Source organism: Vigna umbellata, chromosome 1 (assembly GCF_029865625.1).
Source record: "Vigna umbellata cultivar VRB3 chromosome 1, Vumbellata_1.0, whole genome shotgun sequence".
NCBI classification, from domain to species: Eukaryota; Viridiplantae; Streptophyta; class Magnoliopsida; order Fabales; family Fabaceae; genus Vigna; species Vigna umbellata.
The window spans coordinates 52,099,158-52,123,069 of record NC_142165.1 but is presented as its reverse complement, the minus strand read 5'-3'; the positions used below and the strand labels follow the sequence as shown (position 1 = coordinate 52,123,069).

At 36.9% G+C, this 23,912-nt stretch overlaps 1 protein-coding gene across 1 annotated transcript; it reads left to right on the top strand.

Moving 5' to 3' along the window:
* Nucleotides 1–229: 229 nt before the first annotated feature.
* Nucleotides 230–22,998, top strand: LOC124838721 (mediator of RNA polymerase II transcription subunit 16-like). Its single transcript, XM_088103717.1, has 17 exons — nt 230–951; nt 1,432–1,500; nt 2,615–2,703; nt 7,929–8,041; nt 8,372–8,473; nt 8,868–8,958; nt 9,728–10,321; nt 10,899–11,517; nt 11,684–11,763; nt 11,896–11,978; nt 14,743–14,979; nt 16,711–16,882; nt 18,003–18,496; nt 18,616–18,792; nt 19,154–19,528; nt 19,934–20,410; nt 22,610–22,998. Exons 1-16 carry the CDS (start codon nt 665–667, stop codon nt 20,078–20,080), a joined length of 3,729 nt encoding a protein of 1,242 aa, XP_087959843.1. The 5' UTR covers nt 230–664; the 3' UTR covers nt 20,081–20,410; nt 22,610–22,998.
* Nucleotides 22,999–23,912: the final 914 nt, after the last annotated feature.

The window sequence follows — 23,912 nt, the reverse complement described above, 5'->3', positions numbered from 1 at the left end:
AAATTCAAGAAATCATTCTTCCAAATGTTTGAAAAATATAACTATAACTAAACTCACTGGTACAAAAAGGAAAAGAAAAATTCAGATAGATTATCCTCTTCAGATTCAAAAGTCCAGAAATAAAGTATAGGAACAACAAACCCTGAGTTTCTAAGATTTCTGGAAATTTCTTTATTGAAGAAGAGAAACTCACTCTTTTAAGCAGCAGCCCACACAGACACAATCAAAAACATCTCATTCAATCGTTGTTTATCTCACAACAGAGACAACCTCAATCAACACCCGAAAAGGTAAAAAAGCAAAAAGTTGCCGCCACCATAACTCGGAAGAAAAAACAAAAGAAAAACAATTTCTTTCTTTCTTTCTTTGTTACTTGCTTTCTTTGTTACTCTGGAGAATCACCGGTTTTGCTTTGTCCACCACATGCCCAGCACAAAAACCCTAACCCCAGATCACTCACCCTATCACAATCTCCCTTTATTAAACAAATCAAAATCCCAAACTCTCTCCTCTGTTTCTTCCCCTTTTCCCACTAACCCCACTCTCTCCACATTTCTCTCTCTACATTTCCAACAGTGCTATCTGTCGCCTTCAATTGCGACTTTCTACCACTAACCCAACTCTCATTTCTTTCTCTCTCATATAAAAATTAGGGCTTTTCCAAATGAATCAAATTGCTGGGACAAAGGACCCAGAGGCCGAGCCTGTCGCTCAGTCTCTGCCCCAACCCCAAGACACACCCAAGCCTCCCGACAAAACTGATTCCTCCGCCGTGGTCGTCGCTGCCACCACCACCACCGAAGAGCAAGAGGTTGGACCAGAGGAAAAACGACCGGTCCCCATGGAGGAGGATTCGCTCAACCCCGCCACCGTTTTCTCCATCAGGCTTAAGCAACCTAGGTCCAATTTGCTGCATAAGATGAGCGTTCCTGAACTGTGTCGCAATTTTAGGTCAGTGATTCGAAATTCAACTGGTTTTAGTTCGAATTAGTGTTTCGGTTGATTCTTTTATTTGGCTAGGGGATGCTGTGAATGGGAGGCTTATTTTTTTAGTGTGATAGTGATCTGTAAGCACTTGTGAGAAATGAAAAATAAGGAGGATGTGTTGACTGAACTTCTCCCACAATCAACTTTAAGAGAATTATATGAGTGGTTCTAAGGAAGTTAAGTGCGTAAGTTGATTTTAATTTCCGGGGAAATTTAATTTGCTCCACCTTCTTTTTCCTCCTGAGAGTGATCGTGGAAAAGTTTTCTTTTCAAACGTAGTGCATGATAGGGAGTTGGGGGTAAAAACACGGTTGCTGATGTAGCTCGTAGTCACCTCTTCTGTTGATTTTTTCATGCATGTGCTGATGGATGGGCCGTGGGCGTATTATATCACAACATTCTTGTGCTAACATTTTTTCTTTTTTCTTGCTTGTTTTTCTGCAGTGCTGTTTCCTGGTGTGGAAAACTTAATGCTATAGCTTGTGCAGCAGAAACGTGTGCAAGAATTCCAAGGTTTCTTGATTTTTTTCCTCATATGAACATGTTTCGAAATCATTGGGTGTGTTCTATACATTAAATCAAGGACAGGACTTTCTGGTCATATGGATGACAGGAACACGAGCAGAACTGCTGAAGAATCAATAGAATTGATAAGATTGTGAGACTTGTTTTGGAGATTTATTTTATTGTTAAAGTCAACTAGACTTAGCGTGTGGGTAAATAGCTTAGTTAAAGTACTTATTGAATAAGTAGTTAGCATAAAAACACTTAGGTACAAGTTGTCTTAATAATCAAAGAGAAATTATGGTTAAACTGTTTTTATTGAAGTTGTAAATTTTTTTTGTAAGCTATTATGGAGCTTATTGAAATATGCTGAAAACAATGTTTAAGCATATCATAAGTTCTCTAAAACACTTAAACAAGTATTTCTATCTTACAACAAGTCTGAATAAGTTGTAATAAACACATTAGTTTAGCTGACAGACATCTCAAAACTTTCTGATCTACTTGTTTCTTTGTTGATTATGGATACCTAAATGTACTTAGCAGATATGTTGTGAATTTATCTTTTAACATTTTTAACAGTGTCTTTGAACATGTTTCTATAGTGGGCTTATATAATATCTTTCTCTGCTCATCTAGTTTCCTTATTTGTTGGCTGGCAAATTTGGCAATGAAAGACTGGAAAAATTCACAGCCAACATTTAGTGAAGACTCCTAATGCAATAAAAATACTAAATTTCTAAAATTGCATTATTGAAAAAAAAATATGAAAAAATAGGCTTCATAAACCATAGCTTCTAATAAGCATACAAAATTAGTAAAAGAAAAAAAGCCCTGAACAGACCATTTTGTTTAAATGACCTGAATTTCGAATGTACCCTGAAATGCATGTCTCATTCAAGTTCTTGGTTAGGTTCACTTAATTTTCCCATATCATTTATTAAAAGGTTCATCTATAGTTTTCCTAAGCTCAAACATAACTTTATTTTTACAAACTAGAACAGATGTTCTCTTGCCTGCTCATTCATGAATTTTTTGCTCATTTCATTGGTTTGCTGGCACTTGTGTGTTTGGTTTTATTGCTAATTTGTAGTGCTTATTAGTGTTTTTCTTTTTAATGTAGTTCAACGACTAATCCACCATTTTGGATCCCTATACATATTGTGATCCCAGAGAGGCCGACTGAATGTGCAGTGTTCAATGTCATAGCAGGTATTTTGATGTCATTGCTTCATTTGGTAACCTTGGATCCTTCAGCTTTGCCACATGATGTATCTAATGCCAAAGCAGCCTGAGCAACTGTGAAGTCTTAGACTGGTGAATTTTTGAAGTTCTTGTGCGTTCCTAGCATATAGCTTATACTATACAAGGCTATCCAGCACTATTATTTGGCGTCAACTAATAGTAACACAATTTTTATTTATTTTATACAGTTTGAGTTAAGATCGTCACGTTTACCTCTCGTAATTTTTAGTTATTGTAGCACTTTAATAAGTGAAATTAAACCAGTAACGGGAGATCCTTGATCTGGATAATCTTTTCAAAATCACTTTTTTTGACATTTAATCACTCTTTTTTAATTTTCTCGCCGTTGTAATAGTTATTAATGGTTAGTCTATGAAATTGTCTCTCTTGGACATGATTTCAAAGGGGTAATTTAGGATAGACCTTGATATCATTGTAGGACTATAATGTAACATACCGTTAGGTTCCTCAGTAGGAAACCTAATTAACCACAATCACAATAGGCAAAAAAGATAATGAAAGAATGAATTTCTCTTATTGATGGTAATAGAATTTTGTAAACAAAGGATATTTGGGAGCATAACCTCTCTCACAAAACAAGGATAGTTGGGAGCATAACCTCCCTCACAGGACTGTAGCCGCCTGTTAACAAACTCAATAATCAAAACATAACCCTAACAATAGCATCTAGCTTTATTTATATTAAATATTTCCCTAGAATATAGCTCTACTTATTATAATTATCTTATACTGAATATTTCCCTAGAATATAGCTCTATTTACTATAATTATCTTATACTGAATATATAGCACTATTCACTATAATTATCTTATACTGAATATATAACACTATTTACTATAATTATCTTATACTGAATATTTCCCTAGGATATAGCTCTATTTACTATAATTATTACCAAATATTTCCCACCCATCCTAACTGCTAGTAACTCTTCAACCGATCGACTCTAGTTCTTCACCTCTTTCCACCGTTCGGCTCGAGCCCTCACCACCTTCAGCCGTTTGGCTCGATCACTGCCTTCCATTGTTTGCTTGACCTCTCCCCGCCTTCCACTGTTCGGTGCCCTTCTTCTTCTCCCTCACCGCCTTCCACCGTTCGACTTGACCTCTTCCCGCCTTCCACTGCTCGGTGCCCTTCTTCTCCCTCACCGCCTTCCACCGTTCGGCTCGACCTCTCCCCCGCCTTCCATCATTCATTCGGTGCCCTTCTTCTTCTCTCATATACTTTCTTCTTCTCTCGTATACTTTCCAACCCCTAACAACATCTGTTACCTTATATCCTAACACATACTGTTGTGACATGATACCATTTTAGGAGTATTATGTAATATACTGTTATGACGTGTCCTTCCAGTTTGCTGCACATGTCCAAATCACCTTAACCCTTTCTATGATATTTTCTTCAATTAGTGTCACACGTTCACGTTTTCTTTTCCTTCCATTTTTTTCTCTCTTGACTCTGAGGTCCAGCGTTCACTACCATGGAGTATGGTTGAACATATAGTAATATGATAAAATTTTCCATTAAGCTTGATTGGTACTTTATGATAACAAATAAATCCTATCTTTTCCCCATAATTTTGTAATATTAATCATAGATATTAAGCTGAGAAAACAATGCTATGACATCTTTTCCCATCTGTACTTCCACTTTCCTCTTGTTGCTTGCTAGAATGGCAATGCATGTACTCTGTTATCCTCCTAGTCAAGTTAAACCCTTTGGTTTCAAAGTTTATATACACGGCTAATATTTGGAGTGAATTTCATCTGCTGACTCCTCAATTAAAATTGTGTATACTTCTATACTGTTATATAAAGGGGATTCACCCTTTGGTGTACACATTTCGTTTTTCAATTTTACCCTTAATAACTTTTTTTTAAAAAAATTAAAGTAATTATCTTACCAATTTTACCTTTTAAGTGAGTGTTTTTAAAATTTGGCCGTTTTTTATTTGGCTTTGTTTTAACTTAATCATTTTTTAAAACTAAAAGAACTATTTATAATAAAGAAATTCTTATGAAATAAATAAAAATTATTTTTTATAATAATAATTATTTGCATTTGTTTTTATAACACATGTTTTAAAAATATGTTTGTAAAAGAATGCATTTAGGAATAATGTTTGAGATATGAATTGATTGTGTTAGAAATATGATTTAGTTACACTAAATAGGGAGATATGATAGTACCCACCACATGAAATGCATTATATTCCTTCTCAGTTTCTCTCTTCTCAACATGGTACCAAAGAGATATCATCCTCTGTGATTTGTTGTTACTATTTCTCTCAACATTGTATCAAGAACCTAACAAGAAAGTGCTTCCCCTACGGACCCAATGCTCATAGGAGTATATTTTTAGAAACTAGGTATGTTTATGCTTTCTGTCTTTTTCCTTGCCTTCCTTTGATTGAGCCAACTCAATACCAAGAAAGTATTATAGGCAACTAAGATCTTTGGTTTGAAAGTGGTTGAATACATGCATTTCCAATTGTGAAATTTTATTAGTATCATTCCTTGTAATCACTATGTCATTAACATAAACAACTAGGTAGACACATGACTAAAATTCCCAAACCAAGCTCGAGGAAATTGTTTGAGGTCATGGAGAGATCTTGACAATTTGCAAGCTAAGCGAGGTTCCCCTTGAGCAACAATATAGGAGATTTCTCCATTTAAATATCCTCTAAAAGCTTTCCATAAAGAGAGACAATTTTAATTTCAAGTTGATAGAATGGCCAGTGGCGAATGACAATCATGGCAATAAAAGCTAAACAATGGTGATTTTGTTCACATGATAGAAGGTATCACCATAATCAAGGCCAAAGATCTGAGTGCATCCCTTAGCCACCAACCTAGCTTTGAGATGATCAACTTTTATTAGGCCCAACTTTAATGGTTTAAACTTATTGACAAAATATGTTTGATTGTGAGGAGGAAGAGGAGCTAGATCCTATATACCACTGTGCTCAAGAGCCTGTATTTCATCAATCATGGCTTGTTGCCATCTAGGATGATGAATTGATGCATTCACATTTATAGCCACAATGGGAAAAAGATAGATAGAAAAGAAAGGATAAATAGGAAGGAGATAAATGGTGATAACTCAATAAATTGAAAGTAGGAATTTTTTTTATTAGATTGAATACCTAGCCTAAGGGCAATGGGCTAGCCAACATTACCATTACTAGGCTTTGCAATAAGGTTGTCTAATGGTGAAGGACATGAGTAAGGAGAGTTTTTAGGTGCTAGAATAGGTTCATAGTAGGCTAAGTAGAATAGCTTCAAAGTAGGCTTGTAAGCTTTATTCAAAAGCTGTTTTTTAGTATCTCTATGTACCCAGGACTACTTGTCTTGTACACTTTTCCATTCTCATTATTGTGTCACACATGTGCTCTATATAAATGAACCACCTAAGGGAGACCTTTTCAAGCTCTCAATATGTTTTCTCTTGTTCTTTATTTTCTTAAATGTTGGATCATTTCTTTGTATATGTAGTTGAGATATACTAGGGGAGGGGATGGAACAACTGCAGGAGGACTACTTGTAGGAGAATTAGGTTGATTTTCTTCTGGGGTGTATAACACAAATTGGAAAGAAGGAACATGTAGCACCTTCTGGAGGGAGACAACTTCTTGTGTGGAGGTAAAGAAGAAAGCAGGCTCTTCAAAAAGAGGCAACATTAACAAACATGAAATACCTTATTGACTTTGGAGAGTAACATTTATAGCCTTTCTGAAGATGGGAGTATCCTTAGAAAATATATTTAATAGCTCTAGCACATAACTTATCCAATCTTGGGGGAATATGGAATAGCTGTTCATTAGGAAAAATAATGGAGTGTGGGATTTGATTGTTAAGCGAACAAGCTTTTGGCTGGATTTGGAAATCAGTGTGTCCTCACACCTCACTGATCTTTTTACACACACATATGAGGAATTGAAAATACAACTATGAGAAATCAGAAAAAAGGCTGTTGCCTATGACATATACTAGGTACAACAGAAGCAGTTTTATGAACTCATTAAACAGAGAAATATTATATGATTTGATGGGAAAATATCGTACCCAATATCTCTCATTAGATATCAACAAGGTTATCAAACTCGAGAGTTTATGTAAACTCGTGAGAGTCGAGTAAACTCGACTCCTAAACTCAACCCGTAAACTCGTAAGAGTTGACTTCGGATGAAAAAATATTATATAAATAATATCTTAATTCAAATAAGTCTACAAAATTATATAACTTTAAATAAATAAAATTTATAGATATATTGTTCATAAAAATAAATATTCTAAAACATAAATACTTTGAGTATTGTCGTTAATTTTGATGCATTTCATTAAGGAGGTGAGGTGATGACATGACCATGGTGAGAGATAGTGACAATCAGGTCATGAAACCCTAAACCCCAAACAACCTCATTTTCTTTAATTTTTCCCCTTTCAAGCTCGCAAAATTGCTCCAAACTCGTTATTCTACACGATCCTACCGATTTCACATTCGATTTTACTGAGTTTACACAGAAAAGAGTTTACTTTGGAGTTAACTCGGAAGTCATGTCTGGGAACGTAAACTCGAGTTTACGAGTTAACTCGAGAGTTTAAACTCGAGTTTACGAGTTAACTCGAGAGTTTAATAACCATGGATATCAATTTTGTTCCTTACAATTTTACATCTTCATTATCAGTATATTTCATTTTGTTTTTCTCTTCTCAACATGATACCAAAGTAATACCATCTATCGTGACCTGTTTTTGTCACTAATCCTTTTGATGGATAATCTCTTTTGCATCTCAGGCAAGCACATGCAAAGATTGGATTATATATGTGAATGCTTAGCCACTCTCTTTGTATATTATGTGACATTTCCATTTATTTCTCCATTATTTGGTAGTATCAATCCCGTATATTTAAACTTAGAAACTTGTTGTATGACATCTCCTGTTTTCTATTTTATAGTGGTATTCGTTTTCTATGTAAAATTGCAACACATACATACTGTCTTAGTGAAGGCTTCTTTGATTCCTCCAAAGGGATAATCTTTTTATGTCCCTGATAAGCTCATCCTAGACTAGATTAAAAAAAGACTTAGAGCTATGCCTTAACGTGATCTTTTTTGTTTGTATTCTTTTGGAATTTTAATTATTTGTATTTATGACTTCTGTAGATTCGCCTCGTGATTCTGTCCAGTTCATCGAATGGTCCCCAACCTCTTGTCCACGTGCATTGCTGATTGCAAATTTCCATGGGAGGGTAACTATTTGGACTCAACCTTCTCAAGTAAGTGAGCTTTATCCTAGGGCTTCTCAATGTATGTGCCTATCACGCATTCTTGAGTATTTGAATCCTCTAAAGTGGGAAAGTTTGGGAGTATCCACCACTGATTTGGAGTGGGGTAATTTTGAAAGGTACTTCAGTTATAATCAATTGTGGATACACTTTTACTTCCTTACATTACCCACTTTCTCACTTTGGAGATGTTGTAGCACCTCTTTGAATTTATTATATTTCATCAGCCATTTGCCCAACTCTGCCTGTTCATCGTTTCTCTATTTTTTCACATATTTGCTTATGTTGGATATTTGTTTCTGACATTGTTTTTCCATTCAGGGGCCAGCTAATCTTGTCCATGATACTAGCTGTTGGCAACGTGAGCATGAGTGGCGGCAAGATATTGCAGTTGTAACAAAGTGGTTGTCAGGGGTGTCTCCGGTATAATGTTAGCTAGTCTTCTACTGATATGTTCAAATTCCATGTACATTTCTTTTGATAAAGTCTAGTTCTATTTTTATTTATCCAATTTTATCCTCAAATTTATGTAGTTATTCAAAGGATAGGGATTCTCTCTCTATTTATCTTTCTGGTTTAGTTGTTTTGAAACATGGTTTTTCAATGATTGAACTTCTGAGCAAGTTGTTTCCATATGTGTGTCTCCTATCATTTTTCAGTAAGATAGACCATAGTTTCAAATTATAACATGGATCCATTTTTTTTTTTTCGGAAAAGAACTCAAGCATTGTTTGTCAGACTATTAGAACCATGTCTGTTCAATTTATTATTGGTTACTTTATTTTTAATCTGAATCAATTACTTTTTGAATTAATAGTATAGGTGGCTATCATCTAAATCAAGTGCTCCCGCCAATGCGAAGTCGACGTTTGAGGAAAAGTTTCTTTCACAGCAATCTCAAACTTCAGGTCAGTTATTCTCTTTCTGTTCTATTCGGTTTAACTTCTCTTGTATAAATTGGAAGTCTAAGCACACGAGTAGGGGGATAATTGCTCTGCTAGATGGTTGAACTGTTGACATCATGCCCAAGCCACAAAATTCGGGCTATTTCCAATTGAGCTACATGCTTATTGGCTCTGATTGATTTTTTGTGTTTTTTGTTCCAGAACAATTTTGTTTGTTGCTAGTGGTAATATATATATATATATCTTTATATATTTATAGATAGATAGATAGATGTAGCTTTTTCATATTGTTTGACTTTTTGCCAATAAGTTTTCCTTGCTTAGTGATAGAATTTAAATGTGAAATTGAGAAAGGGAGAGAGGGAGAAGATAATCTGTCGTCATGAGAAGTTGTTACAAACTGTTACAAGAGGCCCTTATGTAGACCTCGCAGAAACAGCTGTCTTAGTAACTGATTTACTGGTCTAACTACCTAATAATGTCTAAAGTAATTCACTCTAGTAGGCGAGTGAAGCTTGGTGAAAATATCAGCTCATTGCACTTATGCAGAGACAATCTTCTCAAAGAGATGTTTAGATAGAACTTACTTTCTCACAAACAAAAAAGAAATCAATTTCCATTTGCTGTGTTCAGGCATGGAAGAAAGGATTGTGAGCAAGTCTTCCATATTTGTTGCTTATTCATTTGATATTGTTTTAAATTATTGTAAGATTCATGTATTAAATAGTCCTATGCTTATGCAACTAATGTGTGCTAATGTTTTTTCCCCCAGCTAGATGGCCCAATTTTCTGTGTGTTTGTTCAGTGTTCTCATCGGGCTCAGTTCAACTTCACTGGTCCCAGTGGCCTCCTAGTAAGAATGACACTACACCAAAGTGGTTTTGCACTAGTAAAGGACTTTTGGGTTGTGGGCCCAGTGGGATTATGGCTGGTGATGCTATCATTACAGACAGTGGTGCCATGCATGTAGCAGGTGTACCAATTGTTAATCCGTCCACCATTGTAGTTTGGGAGGTCACACCTGGGCCTGGAAATGGTTTCCAGGTAGCTCCAAAGACAAGTACCACTTGTGCCGTCCCACCTCTTAGCCCACCCAACTGGGCTGGTTTTGCACCTTTAGCTGCATATTTATTTAGCTGGCAGGATTATCTATTATCTGAAGCTAAGCAAGGGAAAAAACAGACAGACCAAAACCTTCTTGATGCTGTACCTCTCTATTGCTCACCAGTTTCAAATTTTTCAGCGTATGTGAGTCCTGAAGCTGCAGCTCAATCTGCAGCAACTACTACATGGGGTTCTGGTGTAACAGCAGTAGCCTTTGATCCAACTCGTGCTGGTTCAGTGATAGCTGTTGTGATAGTTGAGGGTATGAAGATGATTCTGATGTGAATATATACAATGATAATGTTTCAATCCCTTATATTTCTGTTGTATACTTTTTGGTTTAAGGCTTCCTTTCAATAATATTGTGGTCTTTGTTGAAGTGAAAATTCTTACTCTATGCATTTTAAAGATTACAGTTGTTTGACCAAGTCAGCTCTTACAGTGTGGGATTTATAAGTAAAGCGCATTTAAGTTTTCTTTTATTGTCGTTAAAGTCATATTTTGTCATTTAAAATGTACTTAATCTGGTGTGAATCAAAATAAGCATCCCTAATTTAAAAGAAAAGAAATGTTACATAAAATGATAATGGACTGGATAAAGCATTATCAAGTTCCTTCCTTCTAACAGTGTTTCCAATGTCTCATTGTTCATGCCTGGGCAACCTTAGCTTAGATCCGCCTAAAATTGCACCCTATACCTGTCTTACCTTCTTGGTCCTCTATGGCGTGACAATACTGGCCGTGATTGAAAAGTTTGTCAGGATTTTACACTAAGGGTTTTATGTGCTGCTTAGATAATTGAACTAAAAAATTGATGTATATCTGATTTACCTGTACAGGGCAATACATGTCCCCATATGATCCAGACGAGGGCCCATCAATTACAGGGTGGAGAGTGCAACGTTGGGAATCATCTCTACAGCATGTTGTTCTCCATCCTATATTTGGAAACCCTACTTCTAGTATGGGTGGTCAATCACCTATGCAAACTGTTTGGCAGTCCAAAGTGGACCTGAGTATAACTCCAACAAATGATTTCAAGAGCCATCAATCACCTGCAACTGGAATGACTTCTGATGTGCAAAAGGTGTCTGAGGCTGGTTCTGACAAATCAACAAGGGTGAATTTTGATCCGTTTGATCTTCCAAGTGATGTCAGGACACTTGCCCGGGTTGTTTACTCTGCTCACGGTGGTGAAATTGCTATTGCTTTTCTTCGTGGTGGTGTCCATGTTTTTTCTGGTCCAAATTTTACACCTGTAGACAACTATCAGATTAACGTTGGTTCTGCAATTGCTGCTCCGGCTTTTTCTTCAACAAGCTGTTGTTCAGCTTCTGTTTGGCACGACTCTAGCAAAAATTGTACAATATTGAGAATAATAAGAGTTCTCCCTCCTTCTATTCCCATTAGTCAAGTAAAAGCCAATTCATCAACTTGGGAACGTGCAATTGCTGAAAGGTTATTTCCTTAATCCCTTCTAGTATATGATATATTAACTGTTTCTTAATATTCTTATTAAGTTGCAGCGGCTTCAATTATAAATACTGTGTCTGGTTGTGGAAGTTGTGATTTTTTGTCAATGTTTTACATGATTGCCTGGTGCTAACATCTGTTACAAAAACAGGTTTTGGTGGAGCCTTTTAGTAGGAGTTGATTGGTGGGATGCTGTGGGCTGCACCCAGAGTGCTGCTGAGGATGGTATTGGTAAGGCAGCTCTCCTTGTCAAGATCTTTTGCTATTTTTTGGTCTAGTTTTTGCCAGAGAAAGGAGAATATAGCTTACTGTTTCATATTTGTACTCTATTAGCAAGTGACCCTTTTTTTTACCTGGTTTCAGTTTCACTTAACAGCGTTATTGCAGTTTTGGATGCGGATTTCCATTCTCTCCCTTCTATTCAGCACAGGCAACAGTATGGTCCTGTATGTTACTGTTGAACCATCACCTTTTCAACATTTTTGACATTGGTTTTAATAGTTTTACTAAAATTTCCTCTTTTGAATTTCTCATTTTTAGTTTCAGAGGGGGTTCATTCTTTTCCAATTAACTGTAGTGAGAGAGAAATTGTTCCGTATTAACTGTGGGTGGAATCTTTCTGGGATACAACGTAAGATGGAATTTTGGACCCAGCAGCAAGTGTTTGTTAGGTTTCTTGGCGACAAGAAACCATATTTCAAATTCAGTTTAAGAAATTATCACACAAATCTTACTGCACAATGTATGATCACACTTTAATTAGGAAAAACATAATACAGAAAACATCCAATAACTTCCAAGGGAAGAAAATCCCTTCTACACAGGACAAGTCCTGTTCTAAAACGAAAAATACCCACCAGCCAGGAGGGACATTTCCTCCTTTAAAGATAACCCCTACTAAACAACTTCCGCAAACCACCTATAAGGTGGCTAACTAATGTTAACTTGTTTTGTAACTTTTATTTTTGAACTTTTTTTCTAACATACACCTTAAGAGCCTTATCAATACTCTTCAGATTCCGAAAAACCTTGTTCTCAAGGTGAAAATCTGGAACTTGATCATGAATGGTCCCTTCATCTGTGATCCTTATCTTCTTTTTCTGGTTCCTCTTCCTCTTCATTCTCCTCTAAAATTAACACCCGAAGGTTCTTATTGGGACATTTATGATGAGGATTATATGGTCCTCCACAATGAAAACATAGGCCTTCTTCTCTTCGCTTAATATATTCAGGGTCAGGTAAATTCCGCCATCCCCTTGTTCTGTTTTCTCCTGGATGCTAACTGGCTCATCTTAAACTCTAAGGTTACTCCCCCTTCATCTCTTCAAGCCTTGCTAATATGACTAGAACTCCCCGATGCAGTTTGAGTCCCCTTTAACGTTTCTACCCAAGAAACCACTCCCCCACTCCCTTAAAAACGTCCTTGATACAAATTACTTCTAGTTGTTATCCTCTCATATGACCTTTTACATCACTAGAAACTCCTTCCACATCTCCAGTGATCTCCATGGCTCTCAATAGATCCTTGGAATTGTGTGGGCGGATCTGGTTTCTAATATTAACATGCAATCCTGCAAAAAAGTATCCCATCAGTTGATCATATGTCGCGTCCGCTGCTTGTCCCACCACTAACATCTCAAATTCTTGTATGTACTCTTCCACTTCACCTTTTTGTTTGACAGCCACCAATTTTTCAAACACCAATGCCTCAAAACCATCTTTATTAATGCTTCCGTCAATTCCTCCCATGTAGGAGTTTTGGTTTTCTTCTTCCAAAATCTGAACCAATGACTGCCTCCACCTTCCATACTATGAAGGCCAACATAATCCGCTCCCAGGGTGAAACCTCCTAGACTTCAAAAAAACTTTTCAGCCCTAGATATCCACCCAATTGGATCCCCTCCTTCAAATGAAGGAAGTTCCACTTTTTTCATCCACCCCGCTAGTATTCTCTTTTTGTCTTCCTCCCATTTGTCATCAATCTCTTCTCTTCTTCCCACTCTATCCCCGTTTACAGAACCTTGCTTCCTTCAGTCCCCCTTTCAATATTCTTAAGTTTGAGCATAACATCTTCCATCATATCACTGAGCCTTTGAAAGTTGGCTCTAGATTCCTCCCTCATTTCCTCAATTACCCTCTGTACCGTGCTCACTCTACTCTTCATGATTCTCTTGGTGATTTTGATCTAGCAGGTCGGACCAATTGTTAGGTTTCTTGGAGACAAGAAACCGGAATTCAAATTCAGTTTAAGAAATTATCACAAAAATCTTACTGCACAATGTATGATCACACTTTAATTAGGAAAAAACATAATACATAAAACATCCAATAACTACGAAGGAAAAAAAATCCCTTCTACACAAGACAAGCCCTGTTCTAAAACGAAAAATACCCACCAGCCAGGAGGGACAGTTTCTGTTAGGTTCCTGGGTTTGGAACCTAACAAGAAAACACTCAAAAGATAGAAACAGAAATGAAAGAATGAGTTTTGCTATTATTCACCGTAAACGAATCTCTTTACAAGGACTGGGTTTGGGAGCATAACCTCCCTCTAGAGAGCCTAACCTCCCTCCTCAGGATGACAAACCCTGTTAGACTACAATCAAACAATCGACCCCCCACTACAATTGATTATTTGCTATTTATACAACCAATAACCCCGCTCTTCCTAACTGCTAAGGCAGTTAAGGCAGTTGGGCATTTAATGTTTTATTCCTTCACTCGTAAACTCTCCATCCCTAACAGTTCCTCCTTAAAAGATAAACCCTACCTACTAAATAACTTCCGCTAACCACCTAGAAACTGCCTAACTATTTCTAACTTGTTTTGTAACTTCTACCTTTGAACTTTTTTTCTAACATACACCTTAAGAGCCTTATCAGTTTGGTAGTGGCAATTTTGTATTTCATGTTCAAACTTTGACTTCCATCATTTATTCGGCTTAACCTTTATATGCGAAGATTATAATTGGTGACTTGTCAATGGGAACGTGCTGGTGTTGAAAGGGTTGGTTCACTGCCATAAATTTAAAATTTTGATTGTCCATGTGGATTTCAGTCTGAATGATTTTTAAGCTTCCTAAAGTTCTGCTTTGGATCCCCTTTTACTGTGTTTAATATGGGAGAATTATTATTATTATAATTATTATAATCTAAACAATATTGACATTTTTCTTTTTGGCTAACTGAACTTTGTCCTAAACGATTGCAGAGTCTAGACAGGATAAAGTGTAGGCTGCTGGAAGGATCAAATGCCCAAGAGGTGAGGGCAATGGTTCTGGATATGCAAGCTAGGTTGTTATTGGATATGCTTGGGAAAGGAATAGAGTCTGCCTTGATAAATTCTTCAGCTTTAGTTCCTGAGCCGTGGCAAGCATCAGGTGAAACATTATCCAGCATTGACCCTGAAACAATGGCTGTTGAACCTGCGCTAATTCCTAGTATTCAGGTATGCTTTAGTTACAACTTGGAACTTGCTTACTTAATTTGCTTACTTAATTTGCTTCATCAGATTATATAGTTTGTAATTTGGTTGTGTTTCTCTTGTCTTTTTGCACACATCATTTTGCTATGCTTGGTCTTTGCTAGGTTTGTCAATTCTAGATAGTGTTGCTGAATACCCAACCTTGAGGATGCTAGTAGGATATACATTTTGCACAACACAAATATGAATGCTTATAAACCAAAAATAATACTGAAAAATTATAAGGCATATCATTGGTAATAAAAAAAATAACAGTCTTGACATACAATAATCATCAATATGGCACAATTAACTAGTTAATAATCATGAGAACTGACTGAAACGGAGGCTGTGATCAAGGAGGTGCTCTGTTGGGTTAACTGTGATTGAGATGATGCCATGGTAGTACCAAAGAGGGGTTGAAATTGATTATCAGCAGCAGAAAGAGCCAAAACACCAGAAAAGATGATGTATCTCACAGCAAACAAAAAGGATGGCTGTAGAATTGAGAGGAAAATTCTAGGAACTAGCCTTGTTTGCAGTAGCCATCCAACAATTCCCTAGACATTGCATACCCTCCCTCATTCGCCCTGCCCTCCTTGCTACCCATCTCTCGATTCTTATATCTCCCTTTTCCCTCTTCCGCTGACATGTTTCATATGTTATGTCCCTGCATAACAGGATGCCCGCCCCTCCCCCCCTCCCACATCAGTTACTTGCTGCTATTAACATAGAGTCTAGAAGAAGCAGACTTCAACATAGATTATGTGATTGTAGAAAATGGTGTTTGGCAGTTGGAAAGGGCTTTACTAGAAAATGCATTTACTGTTGGAGATGGATGGTTCAAAGGAATAAAGCACTAACCATGTGTGTCACTCTTTGAAGAATTAAGGCGCTTGATCTACATCTTCATTTTGACGTAGGAAAAGTTATGAAAATTTAAAAATTACTTAAAAAATCTGAGTAATGCAGAAGAGTGGCTGAATGGGGATTTAATTGTCTTCTGCAATAGTGCAAATTGTCTGATTTCTGCATATGAATCAGGCTGATCAGCCACAGAAAAAGTTTACTGTGTCAGCTCTATTGCAGCTTGAAGCTATAGCATGCTATTAGTTTCTCTTGTGATAGCTATGTGTACTATTATGTTGTCACAGACAAGCACAGATGCTTGCATATAATTATGCATCTTGTAGAGGTTCTTGCCAACCTACTTGAATGTGTCTGTATACGGTTTTCTTAGTCTTGCTCTTCTTTCAGATGTTATTGTTTCATATCTATGACAATTAATGATGGAGATTAGTTTTTGTAACTGGTTTTTTTCATGTACTTATTTTTTTACCTCTTTTATCCTTTCTTAACCTTATATTTGTTAACCTACTTTTTAGTTTCTATGATCTACAAGAAATTCCCCATAACGAAGAGTCATACTGAGAGATTGAAAATGTTTTTATGGTACAAATATAACAATTAGTAATAAGTAAATTATTTTTATAACATTTTTTGTGTACATATTTTATTACAATTTTACTTTTTATATTTGAGAAATTATTTTTCATTGTACTAACAGTTATATGAAATTTTTTAATTGTATTCATTATTTCTTATTTTTAATAAAAATGTAGACATACAAGCGTGATAGTGCCTGTATTTCTACTATGAATTTGAATGTATTTGTTTCTTTAAATCCGTTTTCTTGTTTGTTTCAATGCTTTGCAGGCTTATGTGGATTCAGTTCTAGATTTGGCTTCACATTTTATTACCCGATTGAGACGTTACGCTAGTTTCTGTCGCACATTGGCAAGTCATGCTGTGACTGCAGGCACTGGGAGCAACCGAAATATGGTTGCTAGTCCTACCCAAAGTTCGGCAACACCTGCAACAAGTCAGGGTCAGTATGCACTTATAAATTGATAATTTTGTTTTAAAAATTGATCTGCAGATCCATTTGTATTTATGAATCTTAAAATTGGTTCTCATGATTTAAAAACTATGAATGCACTCCTGTAGGTTCATTATTCTTAATTTTCAGCTCATTCTCTGCTTGATAAAGTTTTTAAAATATAGGGACTAATAGTTTTTTTAACTTTGACGATAGAAATAAATCTTATTTTCTAATTTTGTTTGAGTGAGCTTACCGCGGGGCTGGTTGTCTATATATGATAATGATGATTTCAAAGGTACTAAATAGCTACTATTTAGAACTATTAAAATATCACTATTTCCTATAAGTTATCCAAACACAGTAGCTAAGCTACTTCTTAATCATTGAATGCTCCTATTTCCAGCAAAACTATGAGGACCACAAAACATACAAGGATCAATATTGTGCCTCCATATAGATATTTTGTTACAGTTATGCGTGTTGAGTAACCTCCTTCAACGGAGAGGGTGAAAAGAACTTTTAGGCAACCCTCTTGGTTGTTTTTGTTTAACCTCTGGGGTGTCTTTTTACCAAGATTGCTATGGTGCCTTTGGAGTAACCTATTCTTTCTGCTTATTCAATTAACTGAAAAAAATGTATAGATCCGTACTTGTATATTTTAAGCTAGTTCAATGTGGCGTAATTATGGATCTACTTTAGAAGTGGTAAAATTATGGTGGTTTTGGTAATGGGGAAGGAAAATGAGAGGTTATAAACTTTTCGCTGTGTATTAATTTGATCTAAGTTGATAGAAAAGACAACACTATTTGATATTTATACTCATTCTAGATTCTATATTCCTAAATGAAATCCACTAAAGAAACAAATTAAGGAATATATATATAAATATGGAAACTATTATGAATTAATCCCAGGTACTCTAAATTACTCTGCCGAAGCAGTCTGGATATAATTGGATATTTTTCATACATTCTAACAAGAAGCATAGCTTCTGTGCTTTTCTTCAAATGGTTATAGAATATGATCAACTATACTACCCTGACATGCTTTAAAAAAATTTCCACTAGCTTGATCATTGTTGTTTTTCATTTTATGTCTCTAACTGAAATAAATAAAATATTTCCAGGAGGTCAAAATGGGACCAGCAGCTCTATGGGAAGTGCCCAGTTGCAAACCTGGGTGCAAGGGGCTATTGCCAAGATTAGCAACACAACTGAGGGAGGTTCCAATCCAACTCCCAATCCCATCAGTGGCCCTTCAACATTTATGCCTATTAGCATCAATACAGGAACATTTCCTGGAACACCAGCAGTTAGACTTATTGGGGATTGTCATTTCCTTCACAGACTATGCCAACTTTTACTCTTCTGCTTTTTCTTTCGTCGAACACAACTTCCTCGTTATATGGGGTCTGCTAATAGAACTTCTGATGCAAATACACAAAAGCCTCAATCTAATACTCCTGCCCCTGGCAAGGTGGAGGAGATTGCAAAACCTGCTGTGGTGAAGTCTGATGATGGTCAGAGTGGTCGAGCTGGGCCAAAAGGAGCTGAAGAAGTACCTTCAGGTCGTTCCAGATTGGGTAGTGGGAATGCTGGCCAGGGATATACGTTTGAAGAGGTATAAATTAATAAACACTGCAACTTGTATGAAGACTCCTGTCTGCTTGTAATTTTGTGTCTTACACGATGTATATTTATAGGTTGTTATTTTATTTTTCTGATGCATGTACTGTGCAGGTCAAGGTGCTTTTTATGATGCTTATGGATCTTTGCCGCAGAACAGCTGGGCTGCAACACCCATTGCCAGTCTCTCAAGTGGGGAGCAACAACATTCAGGTTCGGCTGCATTATATTGATGGAAACTATACTGTACTGCCAGAGGTTGTGGAAGCATCCCTTGGTCCTCATATGCAGGTACATAATGGTTTTCTGTTTCTTCTAAATTTCTTATTTCTCCGAGACAATGTAAGCTAGTTATACTTGATATATCATGAAATAACCTCATTCTTTTTATGCTACTTAATGAATTTCTTTGACAATATAAAAGTTAATAATTAAGTTGGGCTTCCATGTGGCATCGCTACCTTATTTTACACGAGGATTCCTGTATAGAGTGAAATTTTATAACTGATTTACTGATAAAGCTAAGTTGGTTAGAGTATGTAGGTACTGTTGATTATCAGAAGTTAATCTTTTATATCTTGATCCTTTCCTTATTTCTTTTGCATGTGTAACCTTTCTGCCTATGCTCCCTGCAAACAAATGTAATTTGCAGAATATGCCCCGTCCTAGAGGTGCAGATGCTGCTGGTCTTCTTCTACGCGAACTAGAACTCCACCCTCCAGCAGAAGAGTGGCATAGACGGAATATGTTTGGTGGACCTTGGTCTGATCAGGAAGATGTAGATTGTGCAAATGATGCACCTAAACTCGTTAATTCTGACCCACTTGATTTCAGCTCAATGGAGAATTCTGATGTCTATTATGGAACTCATCGTTTATGGCCTAGGAAGCGCAGAATGTCTGAAAGAGATGCAGCTTTTGGCTTGAATACTTCTGTGGGCCTGGGAGGTTATCTGGGCATAATGGGATCACGAAGAGATGTTGTTACTGCTACATGGAAGACTGGCCTTGAAGGGGTCTGGTACAAGGTTGGGAAATAAATCTTGTTCATTTGTTGATATGGTTTCTCTCTAATGCGTATAAAGGTTACATAACTTATAAATGCTTGTTATTTGGGCGGTTTGTGTTTTATACAGGCCCAAGAAAATTTCTTCTAAAATCTTGGATCAATTAAGGAATTCAAAAGATTATTGCATTAATTTTTATGTGAATTAAAAGATCGAGCATTCATTATTCTTAGAAGTGTGTTGTTCATATATCCCATGCTGTAATACATTTAATGTTCATGGATGTGCCTAAGACATTACGGTGATTATCGTAATCCTACTGAATGGTCTCCTCAAAGTCTATCCATCAACTCTAAAATTCTTCTACCTGGTCTTTCATTTTTTCTTCATCTTCTATTCGTGATTTTGTTTACTTACGTGGTGCAGTGTGTGAGATGTCAGCGGCAGACCTCTGCTTTTTCTTCACCAGATGGTCCTCCTTCTCTTAGTCCAACTGACCGGGAAGTCTGGTGGATCAGCCGCTGGGTACATGGCTGTCCAATGTGTGGTGGAACATGGGCTCGGGTTGTATAAATGGCTTACGTTATTATAATGTGAGTTTCAGGTTGTAGAAAAGGATACATTTGTGGCTATGAAATGGATCAGATAGTATACTTACGGGAGTTGTACAGGAAGAAAGGCGTAGATTTGCGTAGTTTGACATGGTGGTTTTCAGCATTTGTTATCATCGACGTGACCATACTATCTTGGACTTGACTTGTTATACTTCTGATCACTCGGCTGGTTTTCTATTGTTTTAAGAATCAGTTTCTGATCTCTTTTTTTGGGGGTGATTTATTGTCTAGTCACTCCACAAACAGGTGTTAGTTTGTCCATGGAGTGTTAATAGTTAACTCCTTGCAGGTATGTAATATCTCATTTAGTTTTTTGTACCTTAAATAACTGTAGTATCCCATCACGAATGCATTTGGAATTTTACATTTTTTTTTTAAGAAAAAAATTGCACTAAATGAAAATTGTTCAACAACAACATTAATAGCCATGTCTCATTTGGTGAAGTTGACATGGATCATGCGATACCATGTGATTCACTTAAAACCATATTTTTATGTATATTATTTGCTATAGGATCCCTTTTAATAATTTCATCTCATTTTTCCTAGTTTCCTTGTACCTTTTATCGTAGGGCTAAAGGTCACGTGATCTATTATCCTCACTGATTTCTCCTGTTGAATATAGTGAAAAATTATATTTGGATTAATCTCCCTTGTGTAAAATACACACATAGGGTTCTCTATTTATAATAGAAGAAATATGGGCTAAGCCCAAAATACAAAGGAGAAATAATAACAAACTAACTAAAAGATAAAAGATATAATATATCTAACACTCCCCCTCAAGCTGGAGCATACAAATTGTATGAACTAAGCTTGGAATAGATGAACTCAGTGTTGAACTAGATGATTTGTCTTCAAGAGTGTGAGGCAAACATAGATGGACTAACATCAGCTTGTGAAACTTCAACTTCAAAAGTGGATGAAGGAGAGCAGTGGTGGACAATGACAAACTGCAAGGACTGATTCCCAATCAATGATGGATGAGTGACGGGATCAACAGTAGTAGCTGAAAGCTAAGAGCTACAAAACTGCAGGGACTACACTAAATCCTCATCAAAGATGGGTGACGGGATCAACAGTAGTAGCTGAAATCTACAAAACTGCAGGGACTACACCCATATTTATGTGACTTGCAGTGTCTTGGAAACGTACTCCCCCTTAGTGTGAAGGGCGGAAATGTGAAATATCAAAACAAAATATTAAGCTACAATGCTGAGACAAAGGCATCAAAGATCCAAAGACATGTTGGAGGTCCAAAATTCTTTGCTGGACAACTCCCAATTGGTGATACTTAGCCGCGTATCACAAGAAGATCGGGCTAAACTCTAGCCCAAGAAGAACTGCCGAAGTTGCGTCTGTTTGAGACGGTAGCGACTGCAACGGCGGTTGACTGCTATAAAACTGCAAGGACTAAATTGCCATCACTGTCTGATGGGGCCTGTAGTGGTTGGAAGCGACAAAACTACAGGGACTGCCATCACTAACGAACGAGGTGATGGGGGCCTACAGTGGTTGGAAGCATACAGCGGCAAACGGCCGGACAGCGGCAAACGGCGCGGACATCAAAGGGACTTAGGGTTCCAAAAACGTGAGGGAGAAAACCCTAGGTATGAGCCCAAGCCAACAAAACGGAGAAACAGGAACCAAAACACACTCAAGAAGCTCCGGCGAGACAATCTGCAGTGACGCGGTGAAACTCCAACACCGGGAAGGCGGCGCGTGCAGAACACGCGGCCGAGACTGGCCGAGAAGAAGCGACGCGTGACAGCTGGTGCGGAGGCTTCAGAGGATGGGACCACTAGGGTTGGGTTGCGCTTCTCAAGGCGCACCTAACCCTTGACTTCGCCGGAGCAAGCGACGGCAGCGGCGGCGGCGGACTGGCCGGAAAGATGTGCTGCGTGGCGGCGTGTGACTGAGAAGTGGCTCTCGAAACCGGCATGGTTGGCTGTCGCTCGAAGAGACGGTCCAGATCCGCAAGTCACCCGTCGAAACTGTGACGGTGGTCGGCGGTGGCGATGGTCGATGGCAGAGGCGACTGGCTGCACTGATACTGACTATGGCACAGATTTCAGAAGAAGAGAAAGGGCTGTCCACTGAAATTTTAGGGGCTGCCGGCGGCCGGCCGCCGGCAGACAGAAGAGGTCACGAGAAGAGATCAGAGAACCTGCTCTAATACCATGTTGAATATAGTGAAAAACTATATTTGGATTAATCTCCCTTGTGTAAAATACACACATAGGTTCTCTATTTATAATAGAAGAAATATGGGCTAAGCCCAAAATACAAATGAGAAATAATAACAAACTAACTAAAAGATAAAAGATATAATATATCTAACATCTCCAATTGTTTTCTTTGCACTTCTATTTTTTTCTTCAACTTTTATTATTATTATTTTTTCATATTAGGAGTGTCTAAATTTTGTTACAACCTGCTCCTTACCAAATAACAATGGCTTTTATAAATTGTTCATTTGATAATGCAGATTGTCAATCCTCTGTAAAAACTGTCCTGCTTGCTGTGTCATGCATGCATGCTGTGATGCCTTGGCTGTAAGAATGAGTGAGAAGTTGCTGCTGATGAATCAGAGATTAAGAGCCGATATTAGTTGTCAATCATTAAGTCTGCATAAATTTCTTCAACTGTCTTCAGTTGTATGTTGTAAATGTTGCTCCCGATGACATTCTCAACGCTAGTGAGCAAATAGTCTTTTGTCCATCTGCCCAACACCAGCCATGTAATAGTTAGATTAGCTTAATTATCCTCATGATCCCTGTAAATTGATGAACTTTTGATATTTTATATTGTGATGCATCAAAAGAATATATAATTCAATGTACTGGACTGATTTATATTTAATCTGAATTTATTCTAGTCCTTGTACATAACTAAGAATGTGATACTCACCTGTCTGTACAGAGAACCAAACATGTTACTCCATGAACTTGCTTACTGCCAAACCATCCTTCGAGTCAAACATGGTTTGTTTTTCAATGATTCAAAATTCACTGACAACCTTTTGTAGGGAAAATTTTCGTACTGTTGTTTTTGACTTGTGGAAATTCTTATTATAAGAAATGGAAATTACAAATATAGATTAATAACTCTTTAACATGGCCATTTAGCAACTATTTTCTAATTTTAGTTATTTATTTGTGGTTCAATAGTTTGAGTTCTACTTAAATGACACAGGTGATTGATTCTTGGTTATATTATTCCTCAAAATATATATTATTGTTTTAATCAATTTGAAATGACCATCTATTTTAATATATGGTAGGGTTCTTGTATTGTTATCTTTCACTTGATGTGAATCTTTTCTCGATGCCTAGAGCATAAATCGCTTTTGAATATACAATGGAAAGAACAATACTGATTACATACTTCCCAGAAAGTACATTATGTTAGTTAAAGATATATAAATTTCTCTCCTTTCCCATTTCATGCTTCATTTTTAATATTGCCTCTCCACCCTTAGCGTCCACAAACATCTTTGACATTCGCCTTCATGTAAAAACCATTTCCTGCTTCAGAAGGTAATTTTTCATTGCAACACATGTTCAACCATGTAGAGGGTAACAATGGAAAAACTGTAAATTACCAAAGAAAAGAGTAAGTATGTAAATAATCAAAATTTTACTATTCATAAACCGAAATGATATCACTAAACAATATGTTAAATATCTCAGTTTCTTAAAGCATTAGCTAAAAGATATGATAATTGCGCATAAAGATGTCTTGTGCATTTAATCTAGTTTCATTCAATTAAAAATCGATAAGAGTTTTAT